The following is a 14466-nucleotide window of genomic DNA, read 5'->3' as shown; positions in this document are numbered from 1 at the left end:
AGACACCTTCATTTCTTTTAGTTTTTACTCCCCCCATTTTGTGCCCTTCTTTCCACCATCTTTGAATGCTGAATTTGTAGCCTATGCGAGCGACAAGAGAGGGTTAGCACTGAAAGCCTTCTGAAGCAGGGGGATTGGAATTTGGAGAGTTCCTTTCTTCAGTGCCTTCTGTATATAAAACATGTTAATGGAAATAGTTTATGAACAGTCTGCTCCTCTCTGCATGGAAACCTTTAGAGAGGAGTCTGATGCAAAGATAAACTGGTTATATTAACAGGCTTCAAGCTTATCTCCCTTTGTGGCTGGGTTTGCAGTGCACCAGAGCGCTATCTCTGCTCCTGTTGTTGATGCTCCCAGCTGCTCTGCAGTCCCAAACTGACCTGAGGGCCAGATGCATACATCAGGCAAACAGAAGATTGACAGCCATTATTTAAGAGCTTTTCAAAGGCTGATGTACTCATGAGAGCTTTTCAGGCACACTTGTTCAGTTGTTTAACATTTTCACTCTGTGTATTTTTACCCTTATGGAAAAAGGCAAGTCAGAGGGCTGGAAGTGTTGACACTTATGCCAGGTTTTTCATTCTCTTCCAGCTGTAAACACCACCCCAAGCAGCTGGAGCCTGGACAGCGGGAAGGAAGCCAGGAACACATCAGAAAGTGGAAAGCTTATATCTCCTCCTGTACCACCAAGACCTGCACAGACTGGTGAGTTAATAGACATTTTGGGCTAAGCTCCAGTAAAAAAGTGATCTACTTGAGCGCTCAGATTCTTTCCACTCTGATTAATGTTTAGTGTCTTGGGCAGGTTAGTCTATTATTTGATTACTTACATGGAAGGCTATAGATCCGCCTCCACAGGTATTTTCATCTCATTAATGTTCTCTGTAGCATTTTGTTTCTAATACTCTGCTCCTTCACTTAATAACTGAGTAGTTTCAGACAGTTCATGCAGGTACTAGGGAGGATGATCAAATTTAATCTTTGATCTTATGATAATTGAGGTTAGCAATCAGGAATGATCATTAACCACAAAGAATCTTACTGGCCAGAAAATACACAGCCATCATGGAAGTACATTAGTTCTGTTACTGTAACCAATTTTCCTTTCCAAAGATTAATTTCCATTTAAAGGAAAGACTGCTTAAGTGATACTATAAATATAATTGTTCTCAAGGGAGTGAAGTCGCTTTTTGTTTTTTAGACTCATGCCTCAAAATATGTCCAGGCATATTTACAATATATTTAGAAGTAAGCGTTTTATATAAGTACAGTATGTATTATCTTTTTTCTTATTTGATATACAAATACATAATATAATATCTTTCTTAAGAAAAGAAGAAAAAGAGGAGGGGAAAATTTATTACACTAACTTGTTTTGAACCCTGTTCATTTGTACCCTGTACATTTGGAAGGAAAACAAAATCTGTCAGAAAAGATGGAGGTTGAAGTTTCTTATACCTCTTTGGTTGTACTGCAAGATGATCCTGAGAACAAAGTAAAATAAACAAATTTTCAAAAACTACATGCAGCAATCAAGCAAGTACCCAGAGGGAACCAGAGATAATGCTTGTGTATAGAATGATTTCCTATCCACTTAAAAAGATTTCTTAGCAAAGATTGTAATGCCAAGAGTGCACTGAAACCTTTCTGACTTTACAGCATCACCAGCAAGACACATAGCCTCCGTTTCCCCTTCTCCTGCTGGCAGATCACCAATGAAGGTACTGTCTCAACTGCACTGTCTTTGTGGGGTGGGTCATATGTGTTACTGGGTAGATAGTGTATGTTTATTATCCATTATTTGGGATTACATTTTTTTTCCCTTTTATTTTCAAATGCCTATACCAAAAAAAAAAAAAAAAAAAATCACACGAGTAAGTAGCCATAACAATTACAGCCGCTCTGAAGATTTTCAAAACTACAGGCAAGAAATCTAATCTTTAGACTCTTTAGCCTTTCAATATTAGGCTTCTCACCTTGCTGGATAATCATGCTCACCTGAGTCAGTGGACAGAAGAGAGTGTAAGAAAGAAATGTGAGAGATACCCGATGATCCGCCTGGTCCAGAATTCTGTTACAGTGGCAAAAGGGGAGATGCCAGCTAAGAAGAACCTATTGTGCAACCCATTCCTCTTACTCTCCTAGTGTCCATAGCTGTTGGATTAGAGGGTATGTTAGGGTGTAATCACTGCTTCAGTCATTTTAATATCCATTGCCTCTACAGAATGATCCAACAGGATTGTGTAAGTTGGAAGTAGTTTGAAGCCTGACAATAGCAAACATCAAATACAGGCTGTGAATAAGCATTGAATCTTCTCTGGCAGTTAAAGACCCACAGCAACTGGGGATCCTGGCTAAACTAAGCAGCTTTGATTTCTGTTTCATGATATTTGAATGTGTTGGTACCTGCTTGTTGCACACAGCTTATTGGTTAAATAACTTGACCAGGAAATCTGTGTCTTTCACGGCACCAGAGGACACAAACACACAGCCTGCATAGTCCAGGTAAACCCCAGTACTGACAGACTGCACATTAGTCTCAGGGATAGCCTACACCACCTCCCTGAAGGTGAGATAATTCTGCAGTTAGAAACATGAGGGTCAACAACGTGGAAGGAGAGCAAATAGAAAGGAGCATGACTCATGCCTCAGGCACTTGGGTGCAAGGGCAGAGGGAGGCAGCCCCGCCAAACTGGTCCCATGGCTACCCAATGCCTAACTAATGCTGCAGGGATTCACATATCCTGAGGAAGAAAGTGGCACCCAAAAATGCCTCCTTTCCCCTTGAGGTGTCCCTGATCACAAGTCTTCAGCCAGTCTCCTGTTTGTCATCACTTGAGCCCATAACACTTCCATTTGTGGCTGCACATGGTCCAGGTTCAACATGGAACAATTGCACTGGCCATCAGAGTGCCCTGTAGTCCTGTTACCATAGTGTACCTTCTGCTGAAGTGGGCACCGGTCTCAGGTTTCACACTGACTGCTTACTAGGAAGCTCTTCAGAGCATTAGGATATTGTACAAAAGGGGAGCAACTCCTCTCTGTTCCTGAATGATTCTTAGGGGTGTTTCAAGCTCATCCTAACATTTTCTTCTAAAGGCCTGGACAGAATGTAAGCCTTTTACAGCCAAAGTCTGGATTGCTGCTTTGGAGAGGAATGCTGGCCCAGAATACTTCTGAGAGTTGCTGGATCTCACTTTGAGCATCTGTAAATTTCCAGACTGTTTTGGGGTCTAGACTGTTTCACACTACTGGTACAAGCAGTCTGCACTGCTGTCAGGAACCAAGTGCTTACTCCTGCTCAGCTCCTACATTGAAGCAGGCAGGGTTTACACATATTTGCTCTTGTTCTGAATGACAAAAACAAAGGTCTTATCTGTGTTCACTTAATCTGAATGTCAAGTGTTCTTGGAACTTGAACCAATTACATCATTTATTTGAAAGCCTTGACCCTGGATGCTAGTGGGGATAGGAGCACAGCTGCAGCTCCTCCCATGCAGAGGAATGGAACTTGAAACAAGTAGTTAAACAGGCTTCTTGCAATGTCTGAAATTACTTCAACATGTATTGAATTTTAAATAAAACTTGCTGTGCTTTTCCCTAGCCATATACAGGGCTCAGTGTTCAGCCTTTGCTCCAACTGTTGTGTGCTGCCAGAGAAGGCCATCTTAGTACAAAACCCAATGATGTAAATGAAGATTTCTTTTTTTTCCATTGCTTTCAGTCCACTGTGGATCCAGTCCTAGATGGATAACTAAGATTATCTCAACAGCATAAAGTCAGTGCAGCCAGCTCTGTACATCCCTGCCCCTCTCCTTTTTTTCCCTCCCCATCCTTTGTTGCATGACTCACACTCTCACCTCAAGCTGAGCAGCTGAGCGCCAACCAGTCTAACAAGAATTGGGATGAGAAATTTGTCTTTGACATGATTTCTCCATCCCTTTTTAGCCTGTGCTTGAGGCCTTTAAGTCTAGATTGTCTCAGATGGCTCCAGTCAAAATCAGATATGTTGCAGAAACTTTTCAATATGCAAAGTATGGTCTAACATTTTGGAGTTTTCAGTTGAAATTGCTTCACTAGAAAAGAACTGCTCAATGTTTTTAGGTAGGGCTTTACTGTCCCTGCCCACTATTCTTTGTCAGCACTGTTGTTGCCGCTTGAGCCCTCAGCACCCCGTCCCTCACCTTCCCCCATGGACCTGCAAGGCTGCCGGTGCAGCCATTTGCAACCTTTGCCCTCTGTTGGACCCTCATCTCCTGGGCCCGCAGTGATGTCTTGTGTTTCGTCCAAGCGGCGCAGTGTGCCCAAGGAACGCCTGGGAGATGGGGGAGAGGAAGGGTGGAGCAAGCGGGGTTCAGGGTGCTGTCTGCAGCATCGATGCCTCACATCACACCTTCGGGCTGCTGCCTCCGAATAGTGAGAGGGGCTGGAGCCCAGCAGCAGCTCTGAGCTTGGCATCCGCTCTGCGCCTCACCTCCGACGGTGGTATTGTGGCACACTCAGAAATGATGCCACAACGTACATGCACTTTTCATTGCATGACGGTGCGCTAGAACAATGAGGAAAAGCTTTGGAAAATGAACTTGGAATATGAGAGACTGAAGTAGCAGCAGTGACTGGGATGCAAGTCCTGTGCTTGGCATTAGGTGGCAGGACACCCCTGGGTAGGCGCTGTGCGGGGTTCTGCATTTCACTGAAAGCCAGCAAAACGGAGGGTGCTTCTTAAAGGCTTCCAGATTTTTCCAGAGTATTATGATAGTAAGATAACATTTAAATACAGTTTTGCTTCCACTTACACGAATGACTGGCATGAGCACTCTGTAAGGTGCACCTAGGCACTCTGGAAATGAGCTTTTTATTGTTTTCTTACTAGATTTTAATTAAACGAGGATGCAACCGTTTACATTTATCAAGCCTCAGAATCTGTGTAATCTGTGTTTTCAGTCTGAGCACAGAAACACTCCCCCTCGTTTACTCCCGGTAAATCTTTCTGCGCTTTCTTTCGAGCAGGGGTCCGTGCAGTCATTCACCCCGTCTCCAGTGGAGTATCATTCCTCGGGGCTCATATCCAACTCCCCGGTGCTGTCGGGGAGTTACAGCAGCGGCATCTCTTCGCTCAGCCGATGTAGCACATCAGAGACGTCGGGCTTTGAAAGCCAAGGCAGCGAAACAACAGTGACTGTCCCAAGCTACAGCGTTTCTGAGGAGCCTGTGAGAAAAGAAAGCAAAACCCCGCCGCCTTACAGCGTGTACGAGCGGACTCTGAAGCGCCCCGTTCCTCTACCTCACAGCCTCTCCATCCCGCCGGCCGACCCGCCGGCGCTGCCGCCCAAGCCGCAGCTGGTCCGGCCCAACAACCTGGAGAACAGCAGCAGCAGGAGGACTGAGCAGGCGCCCCGGCCCAGGCCTCTGCCCCGCAAAGTCTCTCAGCTCTGAGAAGCCACTTTTGTAATTTAATTGCCCCAATTCTTTGCCGTTTAAGAAATACTATTTTTTAAACATGGTAAAACACGTTTAGTTAGGCACTTTAATATTTCACCCTTTTCTTTTGAGTAATTTCGAAATGCTTATTAATATTATGTTGCACATTTGAAAGGAAATTACTAATTTAGGTTGCCGGATACTATAGGAAGCATGAATGCAAGGATTTATTTTTTTTTAATTTCATGGTGGTAAATACTGAGAAATGCTTTTATTTGTACTTTATTTTTATTTAAAAAATCTAATCTAAAACCCTACAGCTCTCATCTGAGTTAGCCGAATGCTTCTTACAAAATATGGAATATACTGACTGAATCTTTACTACTAGAGATAAATGCACGCTTTCTAACAAAGTAGTCTGTAGACTAGGATGTTTCTGCAAGTAGGCTGAAAGTTGTTTCTCTTATCCAATGAACAGGTTGGTCATTTCAAATGTCTGTGGAAAAACTCGGATATAATGCAAGTTATACTGCAGAGAACTGTTGTAAGAATGTGGTTTGGAGTTTTGAAACACACACTTGGTTTATGAAAATACCTGCATTTCCTTCAGCGTTACAGCATCATTCTGGTGAATCTTGATGGGGTTTTGTTGCATTAGTGTATTACTGTACCTGACGCATCCTTTTCTTTTTGAGGTGCAATTTACTTTTATTCTTCCAGTTAATGGTTTGTTGGTTGATTTTTGGTTTTGTTTTCCTGCTTTGGTTTTGTTTTTGAAAAGCTAGCAGTCTGCTAGTGTAGGTTCTCTGCTCCTTTTGAAAGTTCACCCTAAAACACAATCTGTGTATGAAATAGGTACAAATGAATTGTTCATTTAACTTGCGTACAAGAATCAGTACTGACTAGTACCAAGAGCAATACACTAAATAAACACTTTTTAAAAAATGCAAATTACCAGATGTCAATCAACATATTTCAAAAGCTAATTGCAAAGGTCATTAATAATGATGTCAAAACCTAGCAAAAATTCTGAACAGCTCTTTGGATGTGTATGTACCAGTGGAGTCAGGTTTTGGATTTGCTTTTTAGCTTGAGTTCATCACCATCATCTTTATGTAGGAGAATGGTGTTTGGCCTTAGGTTGTATTTGAGTGACTGGCATCTGAGGAGCTCTGGAAGCTGTAGGAATGTGGAGAGGGAAAAGAAAAAGGCACCTTCTGTATGTATTTTTTGTATCCTCTTTTACTGACTGTTTAACATGTGCTTGGGAACAGATGTGTGAACTGCATTTTAAATCATGCTGTTACAAATATTCTCCCTCTTTTGTTGGGAAGCTCATCTTGATTTTAGCTGTGTTTGATTTGTTGATAGTTTAACTGGAAGAAAGTGACCACTTTTTATATTCTCTCAATTAAATCTTCAGCAGTTACAAGCTGTTGATGGTAGTTATAGAGGTTTTCTATAATAAATGTTCAAGTATTTTTGTACATAATTGGTAAATTTTAATAAGGAGTGTACCATTATGTGAAAAAGCAAACAGTTGTGTATGCAGTAAGATTGTTATTATTATGCCAAATACTTTATGTATGGAAAAAAAGAATATTTGTAAATATGTGCTTTTAACAATAATTCTGCCATATTGACTTTACAATTTTGAATGTCAGAAAAATTAATATATGTTAAAATATTTATGTTTTAGTGAAAGTATTCTTAACTTGAAAAGGAACATATGAATTTTAGGTTTGTATCTTGCTGATTCAAAGTCTGAAATTCCTTGAACTAGCTCTTGCTTTCTACTATAACATTTTTGTGTCTGTAACCACATCATAAAAGGTGTAGAAGGCTCCGTATTTATGCGTGTATAAAAAGGCAATGCCTGAGATTTAAATAAGGTGTCACAAGTAAGATAACAAAGCTGCTTTGGTTTGTTTGAATTTTTTTTTTCACCCTTGTATAGTTTAATAGATTTTGTTGACTAATACTTGAGCGCAGTATGAATCAGTGTTATTTGCTCCCAAAGCCCTTTTTTATTTCTGGCAGTGAGCAGAATCGATGATTTAATCATTCGCGTGCATTACTGAAGTCAGCTTTGCAGCCAGACATTTCATGAAGTTTCTGTTTACCTAGACATTCATATTGGTTGCTGCATAATGTTAATATGGAATAAAGTGATCTGATTAATCTTTACAGTACAACTTATTTTCTACAGAATGAGAAATTAATTCTGCAACAAACTGAATTATAAAGTTCTGACTCCCTGTCTTGCTAAATCCAGTTTTCTTTCTGTTAAAAATCTCCCAACGGATCTGGTTTTCTCCCTATTTGGATTCGAAGTGGCTTTGTGAGACAATGTGGAGACTATTGACATGCTCTTCCGAACAAGTGAAGAATGTAAAATTTACTAGGAGAGTTCCCTGTAAATTAACCTGCATGAGCGCTCTGTTTTTATAACTGTGACATCAGGATAGTCTGAATGTTAGCAGACAGTGTAAAATTGACAGAGAACTCTAAGACCAAGCTGATGCATTTTCTGCTTAGCCAATTTTGACAAATTGATTCTGTAGATCAGCTTTTCAACCTGATTTCCTATAAAAAATGTAGTATGAAATTTTGTTATGTATGTTGCAACACCCAGCGCTTGAAAACCTAATGTAAATAAAGGTCTTATTTGAATTTTATGTATTACTCAGAAATGTAGTTTTATCACTTTCTGGATGACTGTGAGTAATTCAGAAGCTCATATAAGAGGATCTATAAGAACAAGTTGCTGTTACCACTCAATAGCTTGAATGTTACCTAATGTATGCTTAATGGGTAGGATGATGGTTGTATTCAAATATTGTATGTGAGATGCTGGTACCTCTGGGATGGCACAGAAGCAACTGCAGGCTTGGCTGGCTGGCTTTGAAATGATGCAGTTCAGACCGGTTTACATGATGGGCTAATGTCTCTCTACCTTATCATGATGTCTCAAGTCAGATCATAACTAACGGTCTGTGTCCTGAAAGAAGCACAAAGCTGAAGTGAACCCTTGATAGTAAAGGTTCCAGGGTAGTGCAGGTATGGCTGTTTGCATGTGTCAATCTTCTCATCGCTCTCTGGCGATGAACAATAGAACCCAAGGGAATGGCAGGAAGATGTGCCAGGCGAGGTTTAGGCTGGACATTAGGAAAAGGTTCCTCACCCAGAGGGTGGTGGAGCACTGGAACAGGCTCCCCAGGGAGGTGTTACGGCCCCAAGCCTGACAGTGTTCAAGAAGAGACTGGACAACACCCTCAGACACATGGTGTGAACTGTGGGGTTGTCATAGGCAGGGACAAGAGTTGGACTTGATCCTTGTGAGTCCCTTCTAACTCAGGACAGTCTATGATTCTATGTTTTGGCTCTATGAAGGTGACGCCTTGCCCTCCTGCCTAACTGTTCGCTTGTTCACACATTGTCCAACAGCATCTGCAAAAAGCGCAGTGTCTGAGCAGAAAGATACCAATAGGCAGGAGTCAATGCCTGAGGTATAAATGATTAAAAGCGTCTTGTGTTGAGTGTAACTGTGCTCAGTGAGGCATGTAGCAGCACTGGATCAGTAACCCCAGGTGCTGACAGACACAGCTCTTTGCTCCAGAGCTCTGTTGGTAGCCAGGTTGTCCCACAACACGCTGATGATCCAGGTAGAACCTCACCAGATGCTGAAGGGCAAAGCCCCATTGGCTGGGACAGTGCGAAACGATGTTCACCACTGGAACCCTTGAGATTCTCAGCTTGAACTGGATTCTGTAGGAGAAAGCTCTTTCCTTATTAATTTAACGTGTTTATCCTCTCCCTGTCATTTTAATTCAGCTTTTCACATTTATTTCGTATAGAAAACTTTGATGATTAATTGCTTTGGATAACATTAACAAAAAATCTTGTCATTAAATGGCAAAATATCCAAGCTTTAGGAATATGAAAGGTTTACAGCTGCATGCCTCACGTGCACTTAGCATCAGGATGGAGTGACACTTTCTGGGTAGTAAAATAAGGCTGCTGAAGAAAGAACATCATTAAATATTTTTTAAAATTAGATTGTTCAATAAGGAACTCGGTGTGCTCGTAATGAGAGGCCCATGGCTTTGCAGACTTCAGTGGGGACAGATCCTATGACATGAGCCTCCAGGCACGGCTGGGCAAACTTCCCGAGGTTTGAACTTGTGTTAAGGATACAGCTCACAGTTCCTCTCTAACTGAGTGATGGTGAGTTTGCATTTATTTCAGGAAGATTGTGTCAGAAGAAGGGAAAAGCAGGTGAAAAAAAGGGGGGGGGGCAAATAAAATTAGGCAAAGCCCTTGATGGCTGGATAATTAATCCAAATGTGTATTCACCCAGACAGGAAACAAAACAGCGGGAGAAACCGAAATGTTAGCCAAAATGGGAGCATCAAATATATTTGTTTAAGCTATTGTAGCATGGTTTTATACCAGCTTAACTGCTGGTTGTGCTGAAGGGGGCAGAAGGGAAGCCAAAAGTGCTGACAAAATACGGTTGTGGGGTTTTTTTTAATTCTACAAAGGCTTTGGGGAGGTTTTTTTTTCACTTTTGCTATAGCTTACCAAAGGAAAGATGCCAGAGGACAGAGAAGTCTGAATGCCATGAGTTGCAAGGGCAAAGAGTTTCTAAATCCCAAAGTTCTTTAAAATAGTTCCTTGATTTGCTAGGCAGTTTTTTCTTACACCGTAGTGCGTAATTGATAGTGTGTTTTGCAGTGAACATCTCTATATTTTAGGGAGCAAATCCATGTTTCAATTTCATAGGAAACAGCTGCTCTCATAGCTGCTGAAATTTCAGATATATGTTTAAATGTTTTACATCATTCATTTGCTATTGGTATTAGATTCACTAGAGTATTTCAATTTGTTCCATTACCTTAGAAATTATTTTGCAGATGGATTCTCTGCATTACATTCTTGCTTGCTTGTGACAGACTGCTATTGCTGCTGGTTTTCCTTGACCTGACTTCCCCTGAAGTGTTTCTTCCTGCTTTTCAGAAGAAAGGCCGTCAGTGAGGAGCTACTTCAGCCTTTTACCATGGGGAATATTTCAGGAGCGCAGCCCAAAGTGGCCACAGCACAGGCACACATGCGCTCCCGGGGGAGGGTCACAAGGGCCTTCAGAAGAGCCGGGGGGGGAACATCTACCTGTAGAGTATCTGTAGGAGTTTGTGTTCACAGACACAGCAACAGCTCAAGGACAGGGACTAAACTAATTTACTAAAACCAGGAGGTGGGGTGCAGGTAACGTCCTGCAGGGATTAAGTTTTGCCGAAGGGTGAAACTCAGTCCCAGCACACCCTGTAAACAGAAATCCTTTCCCTTGTTTCCTGATCCTTTTTTTCACAGAAAAAATAATGCTTGGTAGATACAGTATTTGTAAGAGGGTTGCTGAGCATGGGATAAGGAAAGACAAAAATTACTCCTGTACAGGGAGCGAAGATATGTTGAATCTACAGTTTGAGCCTAAGATGACTGGAGAGACCATTGCTCTGGTCTTTGGGTCAGCTCCTATTCAAGGCATGTATCTTGTGCAATGATTTGTCCTTACACCTTGAATACGCTCTGGTAGAGCCGAAGCCCAGCGCCCTGCAGTACCAGCTGTCTGCACGCTCTGAACTCCCGTGCCACCCTCATTTTTGCCATCTGTCACCAGAGGAGGGCTCGCTGCAGGGCTGCTGCCTGGAGCAGCCAGCTTGCTGCACCCTGACCACCATGCTTGGTTCTGAGATGTTCAGCTGACATTTGTAAATATAGCACCGTAGCACAGCTGAGGATGTGATACAACACCCAGTTAACATGAGTGCAAACGTTCAAATCGATGTTGTTAGAAACTGGCATGTGTCCAAGAGGAGCTGGATGGAAGCAGCCAATACCTAATGAATTTGTCTCACCTTAAGGAAATAAAAATCTAACAGTGACCACAATACACTTCACAATGAACAAAACACATCAATAAACTCTTTTTTTCAGCTAGTGCATTAGGAGATGAAGCAGCAAATATTACTGTGCTGCGCTCTTCTCAGGCCATTAAGTGCAGCAAAGGAAGATTGTGCACGCTGGACAGAGGTGGTTTATATTGCCAAGGAGAGTTTTCCTGCATTTCCAGTCTTCCTGCCTCCGAGTTCTGTCTCAGAACTGAAGCACATCCTGTCAATATCCCTAAAGCTATGATTCAGTGGAGTTTTTATAGTTGTAAAACCTGAGCTGCATGATGAAAATGCGAGCAAAATCAAAGCAAATCATAACCTCCTACTTTGAAGGTGCAGACATGGTCTATAAGGGAGCAATCAGGGAGAAAAAGAGAGAGAATTGTTTTTCAGGTCATAAAGATCTATTTTGACCTCTGCAATACTTGCTACTTTTTGGCAACTTTTGGATGTTTACCCCATACTTAACTGGGTTTTTCCCTGTGTGTGAGGTAATGCTGGGAGGTGGCTTTCTTGGTGTCCACGTAGGTTTGAATGTAGCTGTTATTCTTGTACCTGCAGAAGATGGGGCTTTTCTCAGTCATGCAGAGAAAGGAAAGGACAGAAGAAAGAAGACAGAGAAGATTGTTGTCAGTGCTATGTGATCTCTTAGCTCAGAGGTGGTCACATTCAGACAAGTTCTTTAACTGACCCTTGATTCCAAACCTTCAAAGGGTAAAGACCAATTCTAAGTTGTGAATTTACTGCTTGGTTGGATGTAAATTAAAAATAGCTTCCCAAGCCTAGAAAAGAGTCAACAGTGCTCCAGGGAGTGCATTGTGTTCATGAATGAAGTCAAGCCTGCAAGCAGCTCCACCATTAACGGTAACACACCCAAAGTGTCTGAATGGCAAAGGACAGACACTAAGAGATACAGGGTCACATGTATTTCCTTAAGAGATGTATTTACTTTCTGCTCCTCTTCTCTCCATGTTCATACCTGCCTGGTGGAAAGCACAAAGAATAATTTCAAAAAATCACAGAATGGTGGTTAGAAGGGACCTCTGGACGTCATCTGGTCTACCCGCCATGCTCAAGCAGGGCCATCTTCAGCTAGGTGCCCAGGGCCGCGTCCAGACAGCTTATGAATATCTCCAAGGATGGAGGCTTTGCAACCTCTCCTTGCGCAACCTGTGCCAGTGCTCCGTCACTCTCACAATGCAGGAATGTTTCCTGATGTTCAGAGAGAACTTCCTGTGTTTCAGGTTGTGCCCATTGTGTCTGGTTCTGTCACTGGGCACCACTGAAAAAAACCTGGCTCTGTCCTCTTTGCACCTTCCCACATCTTTACTTCTTCCCCTGTCTCAGCTTCACTTGTCATCATGAAATCACACTTAGGTTTCAAAGTATCTGCTCAACCTTTACATTTGTTCATTGGTGCTGGTGGGCTTTGGTGCACTGTAGGAATGATAAACTGTGATGAGCTACAGCGCTGCAAAGAACACAGAAACAGTTAAAATGTCAAATGTTAAAACAAAATCGCCATTTATCATTCTCCTTTGGTATTACTGTTCCTGTGATCTGGGGGAAAAAAAAAAAAAGGCAAGCAAGCAAACAAAAAACCCACCAACATACATTTATTTAGCTTGAGAACTGGGAATCTTAGTGGATTTTGCAAATCCTTATAGTGAGCCTTTTCTGGTTCAATTCTATTTATATCGAAGACATCAGAAGCCTACCTTGCAAATGAAGCTTTCAGCAGTTTTGCTACATTAAATCAGGCACAGCTTGAATGACAAGTCTTCAATACTGCATTGGCTCATTACAGAGATTTGTAGTCTACACTGAGCCAAAGGAAAGGGACTGACCTGGGAGACTCTGAGCAGGCACTAAACTGTGGAAGCAGCAGCAGAAATGACAGCAGATGGCAGGGTCAGCTCATTAACTGCATTTATCTAATTGAAGACTCACCATATATTGTCAGGTAAAAATAAATTTAAAAAATCATCTGTCAGAAATTCCACCTGGTCATAATTGATCATCATTAATAAACCTGTTCCAGAACTGGCTGCTAAAATGTCAGCTATGATCGTGTAACTCAAACTAATTAAAGGCCAACAGCATCCTGGCTTGTATCAGGAATAGTGTGGCCAGCAGGACTAGGGAAGTGATCATTCCCCTGTACTCAGCTCTGGTGAGGTCCCATCTTGAATCCTGTGTTCAGTTTTGGGCCCATCATCATAAGAAGGACATTGAAATACTAGAGAGAGTGCAGAGAAGGTCGATGAAGCTGGTGAAGGGTCTGGACCACAAGTTTGATGAGGAGCAGTTGAGCAAACTGGGGCTGTTTAGCCTGGAGAAAAAGAAGCTGAAATTGACCTATGGCTCTCTACAACTACCTGAAAGGAGGTTGTAGCATGGACGGTGTTGGTCTCTTCTCCAAAGTAGCAAGTGATAGGACAAAAGGAAATGGCCTCAAGTTGCACCAGGAAAGGTTCAGATTGGATATTAGGAAAAAATTCTTCCCAGAAAGGGTTGTCAGGCATTGGAACAGGCTGCCCAGGGAAGTGGTGGAGTCACCATCCCTGGAGGGGTTTAAAAGATATATAGATGAGGCTCTTAGGGACGTGGTATTGTGTTAGATTTTGGCTATAGTTGGGCTTGATGATCTTAAAGGTCTCTTCCAACTAAAATGATACTATGATTCTAAAATAAAGGAGACTTTATTTAAACTATATAATGAATTTATTGTTGACATAATACTGACAAGTTTCAAACAATAAATTAACTTTATACGGACTTATTTATGCCGCAGTCCTGAAGGAACACAGTGCTCCCACAGCTACTTAGCTTTGCCTGGCTCCCTGTCATTATTTTGAGAGGCCGGTTTAAAACTGGTGCTCTGTAACCTGTGAGGGTTTGCAGCGAGGCAGGACCTCACGGGCAAGAAAGCATCGTGCCATGCTGTCCTTGCACAACACACTTAGCAGCACTATAAAGATATTAATTAATAATGTCAGACAGGTTTTTTATCTCACTGTTGAATCCTCAGTCTGGCTGTGGTGCATCGGCAGCACATTGCAAAGGGTATTGCTGCAGTTGGATTTACTTGTAT

General features: G+C 42.0%; 1 protein-coding gene across 6 annotated transcripts in view; it reads left to right on the top strand.

Annotated features, from left to right (window-relative positions):
* The window catches only part of DOCK4 (dedicator of cytokinesis 4), a 237762-nt gene extending 229663 nt beyond the window's left edge, over nucleotides 1-8099 (top strand). For 5 of the 6 annotated variants that reach the window (XM_065048727.1, XM_065048725.1, XM_065048726.1 and 2 more), the window contains 3 exons: nucleotides 592-705; nucleotides 1660-1721; nucleotides 5011-8099. In XM_065048727.1, the coding sequence (XP_064904799.1) occupies nucleotides 592-705; nucleotides 1660-1721; nucleotides 5011-5436 (602 nt within the window). In that variant the 3' untranslated portion in view covers nucleotides 5437-8099. Of the gene's footprint in view, nucleotides 1-591; nucleotides 706-1659; nucleotides 1722-3724; nucleotides 3897-5010 lie in introns of those variants that run through there. The other variant, XM_065048728.1, reaches the window with a different exon arrangement.
* Nucleotides 8100-14466: the final 6367 nt, after the last annotated feature.

Source organism: Columba livia, chromosome 1 (assembly GCF_036013475.1).
Source record: "Columba livia isolate bColLiv1 breed racing homer chromosome 1, bColLiv1.pat.W.v2, whole genome shotgun sequence".
Taxonomy (NCBI): domain Eukaryota; kingdom Metazoa; phylum Chordata; class Aves; order Columbiformes; family Columbidae; genus Columba; species Columba livia.
This window is presented reverse-complemented; position numbering and strand designations above follow the sequence as displayed.